At 46.0% G+C, this 22,392-nt stretch overlaps 1 protein-coding gene across 1 annotated transcript; it reads left to right on the top strand.

The window, feature by feature from the left end:
- The first annotated feature begins 260 nt into the window (after positions 1-260).
- LOC124590338 (facilitated trehalose transporter Tret1-like) lies at positions 261-21,684 on the top strand. Its single transcript, XM_047131644.1, has 3 exons — positions 261-312; positions 11,975-12,996; positions 20,868-21,684. The coding sequence occupies exons 1-3, from the start codon at positions 261-263 to the stop codon at positions 21,204-21,206; spliced, it is 1,413 nt and encodes a 470-aa protein (XP_046987600.1). The 3' UTR covers positions 21,207-21,684.
- Positions 21,685-22,392: the final 708 nt, after the last annotated feature.

Consider the following 22,392-nt stretch of genomic DNA (forward strand, 5'->3'; position numbering starts at 1 on the left):
TGTGGCGCGGAGGGGGGGGGGGGGGGGGGGCGCTAGTCAATGGAGACCGGACCGACTGAAGTCACAAAACAAGTGAAGCTGGTCAAGTGCATATTGCACACCGACGTTGTTATCATTACGGAAACAAAGTGGTAGTGGTGGAGTGGTTATCTGTGTACGTCGTATGTAGATGGCGAAGGCCGCTTATATCAGCGGCAGGTCAGTGCGAATGCCGCCAGTCGTTGCCGCCGCGGACATCAAGTATTCCAACAGCAGAGGCCATGCGGGCGGCGTGCGGCGGTCGCTACATGCAGTACTTCGCTGCCATCTCAGGTGAGCTGGTCCAGGCCTCCGCTGACCACCGACAGCGTGGATACTGCTTTCACAGAAGTTCTGCTCCTAATACGGAATCGAATGCAGGCTCCGTTTGTAGCTTCCTCTTCAGTTACAAGTATGTAGTAAAGTGAATTAGTTTTAACGAGAGAATAAAGTGCGCCACCTGCCTGTCACATGTAGTAAATAGCTCGTTCACCGATAAGGAGAGATATTTGCGCTTGGGTGGTGTTTTCTCCAGTTTGTGTGGACGTCTTAGGAAGAAACGGGGACTCCAGAAAACGCACGATGAAAGAATTGATGTCCATGCACACTGAGGTGACGAAGATCATGAAATAGAGATTTGCACATACGCCGAAAGCGGGAGTACCGCGTACACAGGGTACAAAAGGGCAATGCATTGGCGGAGCTATCATTTATACTCAGTGATTCATTCGGAAAGGTTTCTGACGTCATTATGGCCGCGCGACGGGAAGTAAACAGACTTTGACGTGGAGTGGTAGTTGGAGTTAGACGCATGGGGCGTTCCATTTCGGAAATCGTAAGGGCATTCAGTATTGCGAGATTCAGTGTTAAAGGGTCCCGAGAAAACCAAATTTCAGGCATTACCTCTCACCGACGGCACTTCACTTAACGACTGAGAACAGCTGCGTTTGCGTAGATTTGTCAGTGCTAAAAGACGAGCAACATTGCGTGAAATAGCCGTAGAAATCAGTGTTGGTCGTACGATTGACGTATCCTTTGAGAGCATGCGGCGAAATTCGGCCTTAATGGGCTATGGCAGTAGACGACTGAAGCGAGTGCCTTTGCTAACAGCACGACATCGCCCGCAGCGCCTTTCCTGGGCTCGTGAACATATCGGTTGGCCGCAGACGACTGAAAAACAGTGGCCTGGTCAGTTGGTAAGACTGATGGTTGGGTTCGAGTGTGGCGCAGACCCCATGAAGCCATGGATCCAAGATGTCAACACGGCACTGTGCAAGCTGGTGGTGACTCCACAATGGCGTGAGCTGTGGTTGCATGGAATGAACTGGGTCCTCTGGTCCGAGTGAACATATCATTGACTGGAAATGGTTATGTCTGGCTGCTTGGAGACCATTTTCAACCATTCATGGACTTCATGTTCCCGAACGACGACGGAATTTTTATGGATGATAAAGCGCCATGTCATCGGGCCACAGTTGTTTGCGATTGGCTTGAAAAGAGAAAGTTCATAAAAATAGGCCCTAAAAGTAAATACACTGAAGAGCTAAAGAAACTAGTACACCTGCCTAATATCGTGTAGGGCCCCCGCCAGCACGCAGAAGTGCCGCAACACAACGTGGCATGGACTCGACTAATGTCTGAAGTACTGCTGGAGGGAAATGACACCATGAATCCTGCAGGGCTGTCCATAAATCCGTTGGAGTACGAGGGGGTGGAGATCTCTTCTGAACAGCACGTTGCAAGGCATCCCAGATATGCTCAATAATGTTCATGTCTGGGGAGTTTGGTGGCCAGAAGAGTGTTCCTGCAGCCACTCTGTAGCAATTCTGGACGTGTGGAGTGTCGCATTGTGCTGCTGGAATTATCCAAGTCCGTCGGAATGAAGACACGAATGATGCAGGTGATCACACAGGATGATTACGTGCGTGTCACGTGTCAGAGTTGTATCTAGACGTATCACGGGTCCCGTATCACTCCAACTGCATACGCCCCACAACATTACAGAGCTTCCACCAGCTTGAACAATCCCCTGCTGGCATGCAGCGTTCATGGATTCATGAGGTTGTCTCCATACCCGCACACGTCCATCCGCTCGGTACAATTTGAAGAGAGACTAGTCCTACCAGATAACACGTTTTCAATCATCAACAGTAAAATGACGGTGTTGACAGACCCACGCGGGGCGTAAAGCTTTGTGTCGTGCAGTCATCAAGGGTATACGAGTGGTTATTCGGCTCTGAAAGCCCATATCGATTATGTTTCGTTGAATAGTTCGCTCGCTGACATTTATTGATGGCCCAGCATTGAAATCTGCAGCAATTTGCGGAAGGTTTGCACTTCTATCACGTTGAACGATTCTCTTCAGTCGTTGTTGCTCTCGTTCTTGCAGGATCTTTTTCCGGCTGCAGCGATGTGGAAGATTTGATTTTTTACCGGATCCCTGATATTCATGGTACACAGTCGAAATAGTCGTACGGTAAAATCCCCACTTTATCGCTACCTCGAAGAGGCTGAGTCCCATCGCTCGTGCGCCGACTATGACACCACGTTCAAACTCACTTAAATCTTGATAACCTGCCATTGCAGCAGCAGTAGCTGATCAAACAATTGCGCCAGACACTTGTTGTGTTATTCAGGCGATGACGACCGAAGCGCCGTATTCTGCCTGTTTACATATCTGTGTTTTTGAATACGCATGCCTATACCCGTTTCTTTGGCGCTTCAGTGTATAATTCTGTACAACATCATATAGTGCCGGCGGTACTACTGAAAGTAATGTGGAAAGCATCTAACCTCTACCCATTGTTTCTGAACCAATGCTTGTACTGTTTAGCGACTAAGCGAGTTGCTTCTCGTGGCATTCCTTGGTTACAGTTATTCACAACCAAATCGTGACCTTTCAACTTTACCTACAGCGTGGACTGCCTTTAAAAAATATATACGTAGATTAAATACTGTCAGGGTTCCTCTCTGTCCTCTTGCGAATACTTGTTTGCAGTGATGGAAAATGGCATCACAAACAGGCTATCTGCACTAGTCCGTTCATTTTCCAGAAGAGACTTTACCTACTGCCCGTAAGTTACACCAAAGCAAAGCAAATGCCATTCCTGTGCGGCTATGTATTTAAACGTGGGGGTAAATAAAACAATTTTCTCCTTCCGACAAACGTCAGAATTAGTCAGATATTCATCAGGTAATTCGATGTTTCGGAAAAATGAGAATCGAAGAAATATATTTCATTTGGTTTACTCCTGAGAGAAAATGGTGATTTCAGTTTTTTCCTGCTCGGATATTAATCACTGAAGTTAGTAGGCACTAAGTTCTAAAACTCTTCTGCGTCCCATAGTGCTCAGAACCATTTGAACTCTTCTGCGCTCTTTGCACACGTCTTTCACCAGCCGACGCAACCCAAACACAGGTAAATAGGATGTCCTGAGGTCACAGGCAAACAAGTATAACATCATTGGCCACATTGTCTATACAAGCTCTGTATACCTATATGGTTGTTAACTTTCCTTCTGTCTTACCTAATACTTATGTTTAGCGTTATACACTATATATTGTAGTATGTACATACATATACAAATGTTCACCATTTTGCTGATGTAATCGATCTTGACGGATGGCATTGTAAGGTTCATCGTCCTTTTGCTTTCCACTGCAGACTCCAAACCCTCGGGTCTAGTTAGGAGTTTAGTGTAATTATTGAGAGTATTCGTTGTTACAGCAGTGGCAGATGTCAAGAGTAAACAAATATGAGCTTTCTGCTTACGCATAACTATTACTTCAACACGTCCAAATAGTCTACGACTGTAAGAATGATGTACAACTCGTAAATAGACAAACAAAACGAAAAGAGTTTCACCGGCAGATTTTGGAGAAGAGACTTGCCTTCACGCCATTTCCTCGTAGTTCCTATTGATGACCCGTTCTTCAGATTTATTATTGTTATTACTAATAACATTTAGTGGTATGGGCTACGTTCCAACAGACGGTTTCATGTCTCATCCGCTTTCTTTCTTTGTTTCTTTTTTTCCCTTGCTAGGACATAACATTGTCACAAGAATGCAATACAGCCACTAACATTGTTGTTACACGGAAGACAATAAAATAATTACCTTCGACCTCCATTTCTGTCTTTTCAAAAGCGCAATAAACTTCATCTTGCGATAAAGTTTAGTGCCGAATATTCACAAAAAATCTATATCGAAACTTTTGTTTAAAGATATCTTCATCTTCTTTTAGTGTTCACATCTGAGGTTGGTTTGAAGCAGAGCGCCATTCGTCTCTTCTGTCAGTCTTTCTCTTCATTTCCACGTACGTGTTACATCCAACACCACTCATGATCTGTTGCATGTATGATACCCTTAGCCGCCCCGCCGATTCCTTCCCTCAGTAGCTCCTTCTGCTGTTGTTCCAATGATGTTGTGATGTCGTAGGATGAGCCCTACAAGTTTGTCTCCTCTTGTTCGGATGTGCCTCCACAGAGATCTGGTTTCCTGTACACTTCTAAGCACCTCTTCATCTGTTACTTTTTCTCTCCTGCTGATCGTCATCATCCTTCTATAGCACCACTTCTCCAGGGCCTCTAGCCGGCTTCTCTCCTCTCTTCCCATTGTCCAAGTTTCACATCCGTATAGGGCCACATTCCAAACAAAAGCTTTCATGATATGTTACCTTATTTTCAGACTGATGGTCTTGCTGGTGAGTAAGTTCCTCCTCAGATTAAATGCAATTTTGGCCTGTTGTATTCTGTTCATAATTTCTTTCCGGCTTCTACCACCCCTTGTGATTTTGCTTCCAAGGTAGGTAAATTCTTCTACCCATGTATAATAGTTATTCTAGTCCAGTTAGTCTGCAGTTTTTAAGCGTGCTGTATGGAGCAGCATTTGTGGCGCGTGTTAGTGTCATATCGATGAGCCGCAGGTGTAAGACTAAAAATACGAAGCTTTGATATTCGATTGCCGGAAATACCAAAAGATTTGTTTTCCTGTGATTTCGACGGTTCTTTGTTTATGTGGGAAAACAAAGTTTTACCGCGTTTCGTTTTCTGTGATTATAGAATCAGTGCATACGTTCTCCAACAGCCTTGTAAATCAATATTGGGGTAAAACCAACTTTCTCGTTGATCGTAGCTTTGTTTGCTTAATTTCTTAATGTATCTGACCGATAAGAACAGCATATTTCGCCTCTAATTAAAGTGATATAATAACACGTGTGAATTAAAACAGTATGTTTCTTGCTTATGCCTTCATGTTCGATTTTTGAAAAAGTGGTTTCAGAATGTACCTTTAACTCAGTTGACATGCTGTTAAATATCATTGTTGGTACAACACTCACTTCTCGTGTGTTTGCTCTGAAGACAGAAGAGGAATTCGTAGCAGATCGCGCACAAAACAATCAGAAGACTGATGAAAAGAAAAAAAAAAAAGTCTGTACAACCCAGCAGACCAGCCACTCGATCACGTCAGATTGTCATAGCACTGACAAGCTTCTAATTCTTTTTCTCAGCAGTGAGATTATGAACTTAAATGTACAGACTTCCATCTCTCGTGGAATCAAATGTTTTTCAACATTCCTTCAATCGTAATATTAACGATGTGATTTGCGACTTATGTTAATGTCTGTGGAGCCGACGTCGATCAGTCACTGTACAACAGATAAAGACGCCTTTGTAGAACTGAGCAGTAAGAGTAACCGTGGCAGATACTCGGCGATAAGAGAATTTTCAATAGGCTATCACTCACTACGAAGTATTAATTGCGCTGGTTAGACGAAAAACAAGCCTCGGGCACAAAATTTTAATACTAAACAAACCTTTTAACGTTTTTTTACAATACGTGTCTTTATGAGACTGCGACTTTGTGAAAAAAGGCATGGATTCTTACAGAGAGGAAACACAGTAGCCAGTTACTGTTGTTATTCCCTATTTATTAACATGTATTGCCGTTACCAGTTTCGGTTCGCCTTAGACGGCTGTTTACACTTACCTTAAGACAGTTGAATGGTGAAAACACGTATGACGCCATCTGTTTCCAATCTGTCTTATTGCAAGGGCCGCCGTTAAAACATAAAATCCGTTTTTTCTCTGTTTTCATAGAGCTGAACGAGTTAGAACAGTCGTAATATTATCGATCTTTCGGGAAAAAGTAGCCGTGGTGGTCTAGCGGGTAGAGCGCTAGACTGCGGCCGCGTTGGTCCCTGGTTCAATCCGGGTAGGAGCGGGCAATTTTCCTCGTTCTAGTTCCTCCACTCAGCCCGCTATCAAACTGACTACCGGGGATGTAATGCCGTGCCGAAGGAAATACTCCACTCTGCATGCAGCTACGCCAAAAGCCTGTTCACGGGTTGAGCGCTCCTGGACTTTGCCTTTGCCTGTGGACCAGATGTAGTGGTTGATGACTTAATTTTGTATATTTAGTAAACAAGTCAACATATTACACATATGTTACCAAACACCTACGCGTTTCGCGAGTCACGCACTCGTTATCTGAGATTTAAATACGGACAGCCAGATTATCAGAAACGTGACGCGCTCAACGTGTGGCTGAGTGTTGTCATTTGTTTGCTGTGGTTAAATGTAAACAGCTTTGTAAAAACAGTAGGTTTTCGGTGTAACTAGCACAAAAGAATTCATTTATCAACGAGTATTAACAGAAGCTGGTTACGTTGTTGTGACTCATTAGGTTTGTATAAATAAAACAGAAAACAACAGTTTTCTACAATCTTCCTTGCTCTACGGCACCACCATTCCAAGACACTTTCACCAGAACTGGAAACAGATGACATCGTACAGTCAGCACTACGCGTGAAGTACACTGAAGAAAGTAGATTAGGAAACGAGTCACTATTTCCTACTTGGGTATCAAGGTAACTGGCAACAGCTGAAGAAAAAGGATAAAATGCAGGCTTTCAACAGTGATAAAAGGCTTTATTGTAAAGAAAGAATACAAATCTGTGTTAGGATGTCTGTTTTGAAGGTATTTGTCTGGGATTTAATCTTACACGGAAGTGAAAAATGGACGATAATCCGTACCGATTTAAAAAGAATACAAACTTCTGAAGTGTGGTGCTGTAGAAGAAATCTGAGGGTTAGATGGATAGATCTGACAACTAAGTAACGAAGAGGTAGTGAATCGCATTGGCTAGAACGAAAATGTATGGCAAAACTTAATTAAAAGAAGGAATCCGTTGACAGGACACGTAGGGAGACACGAAGGATTAACCAGCTTGGTAATGGTAGAAAACTGAGTGATTGCATAGGTGGGTTAAGGCATGACTACACTAAACACGTTCAAATGGATGTTCGTTGCATTCTGGCTCTGAGAACTACTTAAACCTAACTAAGGACATCACACACATCCATGCCCGAGGCAGGATTCGAACCTGCGACCGTAGCGGTCGCGCGGTTCCAGACTGTAGCGCCTAGAACCGCTCGGCCACCCCGGCCGGCGTTGCATTCTGGATGTAGGTTGCAGGTCTTGGGCAGAAACGAAGAGTCTTCAACAGGATAGACTAAGTGTGGAGAGCTTCGTCAAACCAATCTTCGTACTGAAGACCACAACAGCACAAGATAAGTGTGAAGAGTTGTCTGTCGGTTCTAGACTGGCAACAGCGCTATTCTCTAACAAACAGAATAATTAACGGTGGGTGGTTTGCTTACACTATTTCATTTCTATACATCTCGCCGTCAGCTAAACTGGAGCTTCGGTTCCCAGTTAAATTTACGGCTGCCCTCTGGTCACAACATAAAATGCAGTCCACTAACATGTGATATGCCCAAATGTTCTCGTCGCAGGCACTATAAATGGGTGAGTCCTCCCACCAGAGCAAAAAGCCATTTATAAGCATCCTAATATTTGTTTAGAGGCGGGTTGTCGTCACCTTGCTTCTGTTCTGGTCAGGAGGAGGAATGCGACTATAGATAGCTGGTTTAAACGTCTGCAGCTATAGTCCCTCACCCCCACCCACCCTTACGGCCTGTACGAGAATGGCACACTGTCACTATTCCAGGACCCTCGGCTGCTAAGTTAGCCTGTTAATTTCCTTTCAAAGTTCCTTCAAAGTACGCAGTACTTAGCAGGCTACTATCCCCTTCACTTTTTTGAGGGAGCATCTTTAACGAAGAGACTAAAGAGCACTAAGGGGACGCAGACGTGTATTCTCACTTGCAAATGATCAGAAAGGTGCCGAATGTCATCCTGCGACACATTGTCCCAAGCATCTTGCACCTTTTGCTGCAATTCCGTAATGGTGCCAATAGGCCCTGGAGAATGAGTAAGTTCCCACACTCGATGACGTCCCATACGTGTTCAAATGACGAGAGATGGCCAGGACAGTTGTTGCACACCACGAAGAGCACGTTGCAGCTCCTTATCCCGCTGAAAAATTACATCACCTTCCTGTCGAAGACATGACAGTAGCAAGGGGATAACAGTACCCTGCAGAAACACCAAATGTGACCTCAGTTGTAACTGATACTGCCCGCACTATAAAGACTGGGATGAGGCTTACGAATGCTCTCTAGAACAGGCTGCTCACCAGGTCTACGCCGTACACATGTGTGTTCATCAGTCGAAAACTGACAGAACCTTCTCTCACCACTGAAGGCAACACAGCACAATTCCATTGGCCGGTCAATTCTTTCACGGCACCAGAGTATCCATGCTTGGTGGTGTCGTGGTGTCAGTGACCTGGTCAGACGCACACGTGATCTAAATTCTGCTGTAAGCAGACGGTTCCCAATGGTATCAACTCACCTTTCTTCTCGACATGGCCTTCTTTGAGAGAAATACATTTGGTCCAGCGATAGCCAACTTTTTCGTCCCACTAGAAAAATAAGTTCTGTCAAACTCTGTAAAATACTCGTTACTGCAACTATCATTTCCTCATTCGATGAAGATTTCTTCACGGAGAGGCAAAATTTCAAGTTAGGGTACTGGAAGAAATCCCTTGGGACTAAGTTTGATGAATAGGTTGGATAAGTTAGAAATTCAAAGCCCCATTTATGTACTTTGACGAATGTTATCGCTAATGTGTGGGATGGTGCATTGTCCTAGTGAAGAAGCTTCTCTGAGTGCCAGCCTTGGTCTTTTTTCAGCCAACCCAAGTTTAAAAGAATTCTACAATGAAGCATTAAAGGAAGCAGTTATGGTTCTACCTTTTTCCAAGTAATCTATGAGGAACATTCTTTGGAAATCTCAAAAGAACAGTGGCCACCACCTTACCTAGTTGACCAATGAGCTTTCTCTTGTTTGGTGCACTTTCACCAGCTATTGACCATTGTTTTAACTGCCGTTTTGAATCTGCCGTGAAGTTATGGATCTAGGTTTCTTCAATAGCCACAAGTCGGCGCAAAAAGTCTTGCGAAATGAGATGAAACATCGTCAGACATTGTGTTAAAATGTTATGCCAGAGGCGCAATCGCAATCGCAATCGCAATCGCAATCGCGGCACTCATCTCGCACAAAGTTTCTTCACATCTTCACCTTTTGTAGTCCTGTCTTCCTCAGTTGCGTGTAATACCACTGTATATTGATAATTGCATCGAAACAAGTGTTCAGTTCCTTGTGCTGTGATATGTGTGGGGAAAACTGCAAACTGGCATTTATAAGAAGAGGAACAACACGAAAAATTAAACAGGAGCGTAATATGTAGAAAATCGTCCACGCAACTTGCCACTGAAGATACCTTGCAGAAAATAAAGGCGAAACGCGTATGGCACGAAAATTGTGTTTCATTCAGTTGCAGTCAGACGGTCCATAAAGTAAAAATTATCAATACACCGTAACAGTTTCTTCAGCTTCCTCATAGTCAGTTCTCCGTGTACTATACTGTTTGCTCACACAACTTAGATGCCTGGTCTCACGAACCTCAAGTATTTTTATTCAGCGGTCTCGCGTCACCATATCATGGATTGCGTCAATTGTTTCCTTTGTGGTCAACTCAACTGGACGTCCAGAGAGGGCCTCGTCTTCAGTGCTTGTCCGACCACGTTTAAATTCATGAACCAATTGTTAAATAGTCCTCAATGACGATGAAGAGTCCGCGTGAATTTCATCCAATTCTGATTTAAGTTCGTAGGCCTCCACAGCGGGTGTAATTACAAATAAAATTTTTTTTTGTATTGGACTGCGTCATTGTAAAGTACTAAACACATAAATTGCTGACATTTCGACCGACATGCTGCGGTCATCAATCCATTTCCGTTTTGATTTGTGCGGTTGATCAACCTTTGAAATGAAAATGATTAATAAGATGTAGGTTAATTCTTACAAAGAAGAAGACAGCAACCAGCCACTATTAATACTGCTATTTATTTAGTTAAATAGCGCCGTTACCGGTTTCAAACTGGCAAGTTCATCATTAGACGGCTGTTCACATGATTTCCGAGATACACTTTACAGTATCGTCCGTTTTCGATTTTTATTCTTCCACTGAGGCGAAGTACACTACTGGCCATTAAAATTGCTACACCACGAAGATGAAGTGCTACAGACGCGAAATTTAACCAACGGGAAGAAGATGCTGTGATATGCAAATGATTAGCTTTACAGAGCATTCACACAAGGTTGGCACCGGTGGCGACACCTAAAACGTGCTCACATGAGGAAAGTTTCCAACCGATTTCTCATACACAAACAGTAGTTGACCGGTGTTACCTGGTAAAACTTTGTTGTGATGCCTCGTGCAAGGTACCATCACTTTTGCGACTTTGATAAAGGTCGGATTGTAGCCTATAGTGATTGCGATATATCGTATCGCGACATTGCTGCTCGCGTTGGTCGAGATCCACTGACTGTTAGCAGAATATGGAATTGGTGTGTTCAGGAGGGTAATACGGAACGCTGTGCTGGATCCCAACGTCCTCGTATCACTAGCAGTTGAGATGACAGACATCTTATCCGCACGGCTGTAACGGATCGTGCAGCCACGTCTCGATCCCTAAGTCAACAGATGGGGACGTTTGCAAGACAACAACCATCAAGGCCGTTATTACGGCCAGAGGTGGTTGTTCTGGGTACTGATTTCTCAGGATCTATGCACCCAAATTGCGTGAAAATGTAATCACATGTCAGTTCTAGTATAATATATTTGTCCAATGAATTCCCGTTTATCATCTGCATTTCTTTTTGGCGTAGCAATTTTAATGGGCAGTAGTATTTTTTTGGTGTGTTGTTGCCGTCGAAAATTCACACAACACACCAAAAATACTTCGCCACAGTGGAAGAATAAAAATCGGAAACGGACAATAATGTAAAGTGTATCTTGGAAATCATGTGAACAGCCGTCTGATGATGAACTTGCCTGTTCAAAACCGTTAAAGGCGCTATTTACATAAATAAACAGTAGTATTAATAGTGGCTGGTTGCTGTCTTCTTCTTTGTAAGAATTAACCTACACTAATTGTATACAGCCACGGTTTTACCATGTCATTTTTAGACAAAATAAGCATGATTAATAAGAGCATGAAACTCGGTTTTCTCCATTTTCAATCACAGTTGACCCGCTGACCAGCTCAAAAACTGGCTCTGAGCACCATGGAACTTAACTTCTGAGGTCATCAGTCCCCTATAACTTAGAAATACTTAAACCTAATTAACCTAAGGACATCACACACACCCATGTCCGAGGCAGGATTCGAACCTGCGACCGTAGCAGTCGCGCGGTTCCAGACTGTAGCGCCTAGAACCGCTCGGCCACATCGGCCGGCTGACCAACTCAGATGGCTCTCAATAACGAAATGTACACTGTACATTGTTGAAATTCCTTATACGATGCTTGGAATAATTAGGCTTAGCAGCCATGAAGGCGCAACAAAAGTGTTCCATTCTTTCATAGAAACTTAATAGACTTGAGAAATCATTCTCATAGATTACAGTTTTTAATTTTGCGGCGTTGATCCTGCCTGGGTCGCCATTAACATTTTTGTGTGGCTCTTCCCTGCCCCTGACAGCGTCGCTGAGCGTGGCCATGCAAGGGGCGTTCCTGGGCTGGCCAGCGCCGACGCTGCCGAAGCTGGAGGCGGCCGACTCGCCGGTGCCGATCACTCTGGAGCAGGCCTCGTGGCTGGCGTCCATCAATTCGCTGACGACGCTGATCGCCGTGCCGCTGGTAGCCCTCACCATAGACCGGCTGGGCCGCAAGTGGCTGCTACTGCTCGCCGCCGCGCCGTTCGCCGTCTTCTGGCTGATGGTCGCCTTCGTCTCCTCCTTCGAGATGCTGCTCGCCGCCCGCATCATCGGCAGCATCGGCTCCGGCATAGCGCTCTCGGTGCCGCACCTGTACGTGTCCGAGGTGGCACAGACCCACATCCGGGGCGCTCTGGCCGCGCTCTTCATGATCATGATGAACAGCGGTAACCTGTACATCATGTGCACCGGGCCCTTCCTCTCGGTGACGGGCGCCTCCTACGCGGGGTTGGTACTGCCGGCCCTCTTCGTGCTGACCTTCCTCTGGGTGCCCGAATCTCCATACTTCCTGCTGCTGCGCAAGAAAGAGGGTGACGCGAAGGACACGCTGGCCCGGCTGCGCGCGAACACGGATCTGGAGGCGGAGCTGCGGGAAATGCACAAAGCCATACAGCAGAAGGGGCAGACGCAGGGTTCTTTCAGAGATATCGTCTTCAACGCCGTCCACCGGCGGACGCTGCTGCTGGTGGTGGGTCTGACGGTGCTGTACCTGGGGACCGGGTCTCAGGCGCTGGTGGCGTTCTCCACAGAGATCTTCAACCGCAGCGGCAGCTCCATCGACTCGGACGTGAGCTCCATCATCGTGGCCGCGGTGCAGCTGGTCGCCAGCGTGTCGGCATCGGCGCTGGTGGACCGGGCGGGCCGCCGGCCACTCCTCATATGCGGCTTCGTCGGCTGCGCCGTCTCCATGGCGGCCCTCGGCGTCTACTTCTTCCTCGCCGACGCCCAGCACGTGGACATGTCTGCCCTCTACTGGCTGCCGCTCACAGGCCTAACAGCTTTCCAGGTATCACCAATAACACAGACAAACCTTACTGTGACACCTCTTTGTAAGGCAGACGACAAGAAAGACTCCCACTTTGAGTGCCATCTACATCTACATCCATACTCCGCAAGCCACCTGACGGTGTGTGGCGGAGGGTACCTTGAGTACCTCTATCGGTTCTCCCTTCTATTCCTGTCTCGTACTGTTCGTAGAAAGGAAGATTGTCAGTATGCCTCTGTGTCGACTCTACTCTCTCTGACTTTATCCTCATGGTCACTTCGCGAGATACACGTAGGAGCGAGCAATATACTGCTTGACTCCTCGGTGAAGGTATGTTCTCGAAACTTCAACAAAAGCCCGTACCGAGCTGCTGAGCGTCTCTCCTGCAGAGTCTTCCGCTGGCGTTTATCTATCATCTCCGTAACGCTTTCGCGATTACTAAATGATCCTGTAACGAAGCGCGCTGCTCTCCGTTGGATCTATCTCTTCTATCAACACTATCTGTTATGGATCCCACACTGCTGAGCAGTATTCAAGTAGTGGGCGAACAAGTGTACTGTAACCTACTTCCTTTGTTTTCAGATTGCATTTCCTTAGGATCCTTCCAATGAATCTCAGTCTGGCATCTGCTTTACCGACGATCAACATTCCATTTTAAATCACTCCTAATGCGTACTCCCAGATAGTTTATGGAATTAACTGCTTCCAGAAGCTGACTTGCTATATTGTAGCTAAATGATAAGGCATCTTTCTTTCTTTCGATGTACCACAGCATCATCCGCAAAAGGCCACAGTGAACTTCCTATGTTATCCACAAGGTTATTTATATATATTGTGAATAGCAACGGTCCTCCGACACTCCCCTGCGGCACACCTGAAATCACTCTTACTTCGGAAGACTTCTCTCCATTGAGAATGACATGCTGCGCTCTGTTATCTAGGAACTCTTCAATCCAATCACACAATTGGACTGATAGTCCATATGCTCTTACTTTGTTCATTAAACGACTGTGGGGAACTGTATCAAACGCCTTGCGGAAGTCAAGAAACAATCTACCTGTGAACCAGTGTCTATGGCCCTCTGAGTCTCGTGGACGAATAGCGCAAGCTGGGTTTCACACGATCGTCTTTTTCGAAACCCATGCTGATCCCTACAGAGTAGATTTCTAGTCTCCAGAAAAGTCATTATACTCGAACATAAGACGTGTTCCAAAATTCTACAACAATGCTCATATTACTACGTTACCTTAAATGTTGGAAAGAAAGCCGTACAAGCAATATTACGGGAACAACATCTCAGTGAGGGCTGCCAAACCCTCTAATATTGTGGGCATGTCAAGTTCTTGAGCTCGCAGTATTACGGCATAGCATTCTTTCCAACACTGAAGACAACGTACGTGGGTTGTTTGATAGGTCTGATGAAAACGCGAGAAAAAATGTTGGTTTCGTAAGCAACTCACCTTACTTCTCGACATAGTCTCATTTAAGGGATTTGCAATTGGTCCAGCGATCCTCCAGCTTTTTCATCCCATCGGAAAAATAGGTTCTGTCATACTCTGCAAAATACTCGTTAACTGCAAATATCACTTCCTCATTTGACCAAAATTTCTTCCCACGAAGCCAGAGTTTCAAATTGGGGAACCGAAATATGTCACTTAGGGCTAAGTATGGTGAACAGGGTGGATGAGGGACCAATTCAAAGTCCAGTCCATGCACTTTCTCCATTTTTATCGCTGATGTATGGTATGGTGCACTGTTCTGTTGAAATAGTGCTTTTAAGCCAAATTAGGTGTCAGATGATTCAACAATCAAGCATGTTACGATTCTGCTTTTTTTTCAAGTCATTTATAAGAATTACTCCTTGGGAATCCCAAAAAACAGTGGCCATCACCTTATCAGCTGATAGAATGGTCCTTGCCTTCTTCGGCGCACTTTCACCAGCCTTTGTCCATTGCTTTGACTCCCGCTTTGACTCTGATGTGTAATGATGAATCCAGGTTTCATCAACAGTCACAAACCGATGCAAAAAATTTTTGCGGATTGCAGTTAAATATCGCCAGATATTGCGCTGAAATGTTGTGCCGGATGTGCTTTTGGTCGACTGTGAGCAACTGCGGCACCCACCTCGCACAGTTTTTTCATAGCCAGTTCTCCGTACAGGACATTATCCATTCGGTCAGTTGAAATGCTTACAGTCTCAGAAATGGCACGAATTTTTATTCAACGGTCTTGCATTACCGTGTCACGGATTTTGTCAATGATTTCCTTTGTGGCGACCTCAACTGGACGGTCATAGCGCGCTTCGTCTTTAATGCTTGTCCGTCCACGTTTCAGTTCATTAATCCAGAAGTAAATGGTCTTCTATGACGATGCAGAATCCGCATCGACTTCATCCAATACCGTTTTGATTTGTGTGGCACTCCAAACCTTCAAATGAAAATGTTAATAATAGCGCGAAATTATGTTTTCTCCATTTTCAATCGCACTCGACGCACTGACGAATTCAGACGGCTGTAAACAATGAACTGTACGCTGTACATTGTTGAAATTCTTTATACGATCCTTTGGATAATCCAGCATTGCATTTTTTAAAGAAAAACGCAGTAAAACATTTTCTATTCTTAGAAATAAGGTGACCTTTTTTCTGACAATTATTTTTACTGCAGTTCTCGGGTTATTTTAATTTGCTCCATGGTCATCGATAAAGACTTAACTGCTGCATTAAACAATGTATCGTTTTGTACAGGTTTGGACGTAGTTCTGGTCTGGTACACGCATTTTTTATGCACGTCGAAAGATTATTCGTTGATTTTAAGCCACTGGTGAATAAAATCTTAACGAAACAATAGTCAACTGTAATAACAATTTTTTTAAATTATATCCAAATGCAGCGCTTAAAATGTAACACATTTTTACAAAACACAGTTTTAAGTGCAAGTTCAAAAACCTCCCAGAAGAACTTGTTTTTCGCACGTAAAACCCGAACAATGGAGGATTTTTGCAAATGCTTCTTACAGTTACCGTGGGAGTGTATTTTTTATTATCTGTGTAACTTTAAAAACTCTCAGCACGTGCGATTCGCGTGAAACCGGATTTTACTTGCATTACATGTACAACTTTAGACTGCTATATCGTCACAACGGATAAAGTTTTCACTGAAGAACATGACGCCTACTGATTACTTTTATCTCTCTACCTTGTTACAAAATCAGTACCGATTAACACAAGTTTGAAACAGAAGTGGCATGGGTAAAAAAAAAATATTTTGCCCATAAAATCCGAATGAAGCTAGATTTTTGAAAGCGAGTTTTCAGTTTTATTTGATTGACTTTAAACCGCTTCCGCGCATTCAGTTCACTTAAGAACGAATTTTACGTGCTCCATTGAGTTCGATTTTTCAAACCATCGTTTCTCGACAACGGATCAAGATTATCGGATACAAAAATTTCGTTTTTACTTTATCCATTTACCTACTTTCGTGTAAAATTTGAACCGATTCGTACAAGTTTGAAGCATAATAATGGAGTGCTTTAAAAACCTCCCAGAAAAACCTGCTTTTGGACATAAAATCGGAACAAAAGTAGATTTTTTCAAACAGTGATCTTAGGCCAAGGTCTGATATACCGGTGGTCCAAATTTGAACCGTCAGTCCCGTTCCAGTCCGGAATTATTTAAGGGTGAATGTTTCTGCACGTAAAATCCAAACGAGGATGACTGTTTTTGCGCGCAAAACCAGAACAGTGCACATATAAATGGTGCCATTAGCTGGTCATTGAAGCTCAATTAAAATGTTTTGCAAAAGAAATTAATCAGTTCGCACTTCTTGCCTGGCCGGGAGCTCCGGTTCGTTACTCAGACCTTGCTTAATAAACTGTAGCATATAGCTGTGGTAAGGCAGTCGTTCATGGCTAAACAAATGGCCGCCGATCCTGGCTACACGAAAACTTTTTACCTCGCATTAGGTTGTCTCTGGTCTTCCGCCAGATATCTACAATTTCGTGTTTACGATGTGCAGCTGGAGGCAGCCCAAACAAATATCACTGATCACTTCTTTCAAGCGACGCCCAGTGCCGTGTAGCGGGAAGCAAATCGACGCTTTCCGTCGCCACTGGGCGGAGCGTGAAAGAAGTGACGAACAGTTTTTGTGTGGACTGACTCCAGCTGCACACTGCAAAAGTGAAGTTGCAGGTACCTCCAGAAGCATCGAAGAAAAAGCGCCTGACGACTATTAGGAGAGACGGTATATGGCCTACGTGCTAACGTCGGAAGTCCCACGAGGCATTTCGCGGCGGTGGTGATGTATACAGAGAAGCGGAAATGCAGAAAATTGTAGCGAAATGTAGGACGATCTGCAGCCGAGAGACTTTTTTGCAAGGACTGACAGTCCACCCTCAACGTAAATGTAAGGTATTGAGCATAAATAAGTAGCAAGACCTAATACACAATGACAACCCGATCGCATAACTATTACAGGAAGCAGTCACTTACATGAGACACCTAGGAGTATGCGTACGTACGAAGTGATTTAAAGAGGAACGACCACATAATACTATTTGTAGGTAAGGAAAATGGCAGCCTGACATTCCCTGGACGAATCCTCAGGAAATGTAGGTATCTTACAAAACTTCATTAGGTCGATTTTTAATGATGCTCGGACCCGTAACGAAACAAGATTCACAGAGGATAAAGAGAAGATCCTAAGAAAAACTGTGCGTTTCGTTACAGGTACATTTAGTAAAGGCGAAAGCGTCTGGGAGCCGGCCGCTGTGGCTGAGCGGTTCTAGGCGCTTCAGTCCGGAACCGCGCTGCTGTTACGGTCGCATGTTCGAATCCTGCCTCGGGTATGGATGTGTGTGATGTCCTTAGGTTAATTAGGTTTAAGTAGTTCTAAGTCTAAGGGACTGATGACCTCAGCAGTTAAGTCCCACAGTGCTTAGAGCCATTTGAACCATTTGAAAGCGTCTGTGAAACGCTCAGGTACTTACAGTGGCATAAGTTGCACAGAGGCGTTTTGCATGACGGTCTTTTTTTACTTTCAAAGCTGACAGACCGTACACTCCTTGAAGAGTAATCCAATACACTGAGGCCACAAAAGTCATGGAATAGCTCCTTATATTTCGTCAGACCTCCTTTTGTCCGGCGTAGTACAGCAGTTCGCCGTGGCATGGACTCAAAAAATCGTTGGAAGTCCCCGGCAGAAATATTGAGCCATGCTACCTCTATAGCCGTCCTTAACTGCGAAAGTATAGCAGATGCAGGATTTTGTGCACGAACAGACCACTCCATTATCGCCCATAAATGATCGATAGGCTTCGTTCCGGGCGATACTGGGAGCCAAATCATTCGCCCAAACTGTCCAGAATGTTCTTCGAACCAATCGCGAGCAATTGTGGCCATATGACATCGCGCATTGTCGTCCATACAAATTCCATCGTTGATTGGAAACATGAAGTCTATGAATAGCTGCAAATGGTCTCCAGAAAGTCAAACATAACCATTTCCCGTCGATGATCAGTTCAGATGGACCAGCTCACACAGCTGCAGAGCCACCACCAGCTTGCACAGTACCTTGTTGACATCTTGGGTCCATGGTTTCGTGGGGTCTGCGCCACACTCGAGCCCTACCATCAGCTCCTACCAACTGAAATCTGGACTCATCTGACCACACCACTGTTTTCCAGTCGTTTGTGGCCTAACATTTATGATCACCAGCCCAAGGAGGCGCTGCAGGCGATACCTTACTGTTGGTGAAGTGTTGGTCATCTGCTGCCACAGCCCATTGACGCCAAATTTCGTCCATTGTCCTAACTGATACGTTCATCGTACGTCCCACTTTGATTTCTGCGGTTATTTGATGCAGAGTTGACTGTCTGTTAAGACTGACAACTCTATGCAAAACGCTGCTGAACTCGGTCGCTGAGTGAAGCCGTCGTTCGTTACGTTATCTTGTGAAAAGTAATGGCTGAAATTCTCGGCACACTCTTGGCACTGTGGATTTCGAAATGTTGGATTCCCCAACGATTTCCGAAATGGGATGTCCCATGCTTCTAGCTCCAACTACCACTCCGCATTCAAAGTATGTTAATTCCCGTTGTGCGGCCATAACCACGTCGGAAAACTTTTCACACAAATTACCAGAGTGCAAATGACAGCTCCGTCAATGCACCACCCATTTACCTTGAGTACCGCCATCTGTATGTAAGCACATTGCTGTCCATGGCTTTTGTCCTCTCAGTGTATATTACTGCCCTCTACGTACACTCCTGGAAATGGAAAAAAGAACACATTGACATCGGTGTGTCAGACCCACCATACTTGCTCCGGACACTGCGAGAGGGCTGTACAAGCAATGATCACACACACGGCACAGCGGACACACCAGGAACCACGGTGTTGGCCGTCGAATGGCGCTAGCTGCGCAGCATTTGTGCACCGCCGCCGTCAGTGTCAGCCAGTTTGCCGTGGCATACGGTGCTCCATCGCAGTCTTTAACACTGGTAGCATGCCGCGACAGCGTGGACGTGAACCGTATGTGCAGTTGACGGACTTTGAGCGAGGGCGTATAGTGGGCATGCGGGAGGCCGGGTGGACGTACCGCCGAATTGCTCAACACGTGGGGCGTGAGGTCTCCACAGTACATCGATGTTGTCGCCAGTGGTCGGCGGAAGGTGCACGTGCCCGTCGACCTGGGACCGGACCGCAGCGACGCACGGATGCACGCCAAGACCGTAGGATCCTACGCAGTGCCGTAGGGGACCGCACCGCCACTTCCCAGCAAATTAGGGACACTGTTTCTCCTGGGGTATCGGCGAGGACCATTCGCAACCGTCTCCATGAAGCTGGGCTACGGTCCCGCACACCATTAGGCCGTCTTCCGCTCACGCCCCAACATCGTGCAGCCCGCCTCCAGTGGTGTCGCGACAGGGGTGAATGGAGGGACGAATGGAGACGTCTTCAGCGATGAGAGTCGCTTCTGCCTTGGTGCCAATGATGGTCGTATGCGTGTTTGGCGCCGTGCAGGTGAGCGCCACAATCAGGACTGCATACGACCGAGGCACACAGGGCCAACACCCGGCATCATGGTGTGGGGAGCGATCTCCTACACTGGCCGTACACCACTGGTGATCGTCGAGGGGACACTGAATAGTGCACGGTACATCCAAACCGTCATCGAACCCATCGTTCTACCATTCCTAGACCGGCAAGGGAACTTGCTGTTCCAACAGGACAATGCACGTCCGCATGTATCCCGTGCCACCCAACGTGCTCTAGAAGGTGTAAGTCAACTACCCTGGCCAGCAAGGTCTCCGGATCTGTCCCCCATTGAGCATGTTTGGGACTGGATGAAGCGTCGTCTCACGCGGTCTGCACGTCCAGCACGAACGCTGGTCCAACTGAGGCGCCAGGTGGAAATGGCATGGCAAGCCGTTCCACAGGACTACATCCAGCATCTCTACGATCGTCTCCATGGGAGAATAGCAGCCTGCATTGCTGCGAAAGGTGGATATACACTGTACTAGTGCCGACATTGTGCATGCTCTGTTGCCTGTGTCTATGTGCCTGTGGTTCTGTCAGTGTGATCATGTGATGTATCTGACCCCAGGAATGTGTCAATAAAGTTTCCCCTTCCTGGGACAATGAATTCACGGTGTTCTTATTTCAATTTCCAGGAGTGTATATCTCGAGACAGGACGGTAAAGGTAAATTTAAAGAGATTAGAGCTCACATAGAGGCTTAGCAGAAATTGTTCTTCCCCCGAACCCTTCGCGACTGGAAAGTAAAGGGGAGAACACGTTAGTGGTACACTAAATACTCTCCACTACACACGGTAAGATCCCTTGCGAGGTGTACATGTAGATCATCGGCAATATGATTTTTCTTCTCTTTTACAGGCGTCGTATGCCCTGGGTCTCGGGGCAGCCTTCTTCGTCGTCGTCGGGGAGATATTCCACGTGTCGGTGAAGGGTGTGGCGTCCTCGGTGGTGACTGCGGCGCTGGGCGTGGTGGGCTTCGCCACCAAGATGTCGTTCCAGCCGGTGTCCGCCGCGCTCGGCACCTACTGGGTCTTCTGGGGCTTCGCCGTTATCTCCCTGTGCGGAGCTCTCTACGTCTTCCTGCTCATCCCAGAGACGAAGGGACAGACCTTCAGCGAGATAAATGAACTCATGGAAAGCAGCGTCCCCACGGAAGTCGTGAACGAGAAAACCAAAGGTCATCATACAACCCCTTAAACGAGATAAGGAACAATCAAGTATGGAGCGTAGTAGTCTATTCGTTTCCATCTGTTGGAGACTGTCTACATATAAACATACTGCCAGAAAAAAAATTAGTACACCCTTTTAGAGGTTTCCAGTTCACTCAATATTAATTATTGCAACAGTCCATATGAAGTACATGAAATGATTACATTTACAGATCGTTAGTACAAGCGGTTTTGAGGTACCAATGTCGACCCATGCTGCAACACCCACATTGGTATGTTGTGTAGACTCCACGGGTGACAATGCAGGTGATGACTCAGGCATACAGTCGATTGTACAAATGGCGAATACTGTCCTGGGATACGTTATGCCACGCCTACTCGGGCTGTTGAAGTAGTTGTGTGACAGTGGTTGGTTGATGAGTCGCTTGAGTCACTCCTCATCCCTTCATATCCCACACGTGCTCCATTAGAGACAAGTCCGGAGATGGTGCTGGTCAGGGAAGTTGCTGCACATCTTGCAGACCATGTTGAGTTTCACGGGCAGTGTGTGGACGGGCATTACCCTGCTGGAACAACACATCGCCTTTCTATTGCAAGAGCGGCAAAAGAATGGGTCTAACAACATTCTGTACTTACCGAATGCTGGTTAGCGTCCCCTCCAGAAACACAATGGCGGAGTTGTAGCTTATCGCATCCCAGACTATAAGGCCTGGGGTGGGGCTGTTGTGCCTTGAGCCAATGCTCTTTACGAAACAGCGCTCACTAAGCCTACCTACGTCGTACGTGTAAACGACCACCACTTACGTGCAGGCAGAATCTGCTTTAATCGCTGAAGACCACAGCGTGCCATTTCACCTTCCAAGTGATCCCCTGACAGCACCCGTCGAGTCGTGCGTATCGATGCTGCGCCCTGAGTAGAAGACGGGCTACAGTTACGCGTTCCCTAGCCCCTCTGGTAATAACCGCTTGTAACAGTTCGTGTCGACACGTCTGGGTTCAGAAGCCCTTTTGCATGTGCTGTGGCATCTTTTCGATTTGCCACTGCTGCCCTTGCAAAACGGCGACTCTGGCGGGCGTCTGTGCTGCGTGGGCGTCCAGAACATCGTCTGCGTGTGTGACAATGTTCACGTGACCACTGATGCCAACATCGTTGTACGACTGACACAGCACGTCTAGCTTGTGTGTCAGTTCTCCGAAAGGACCACTACGCTTCT

The sequence above is a fragment of the Schistocerca americana genome, chromosome 1 (assembly GCF_021461395.2).
Source record: "Schistocerca americana isolate TAMUIC-IGC-003095 chromosome 1, iqSchAmer2.1, whole genome shotgun sequence".
NCBI lineage: Eukaryota > Metazoa > Arthropoda > Insecta > Orthoptera > Acrididae > Schistocerca > Schistocerca americana.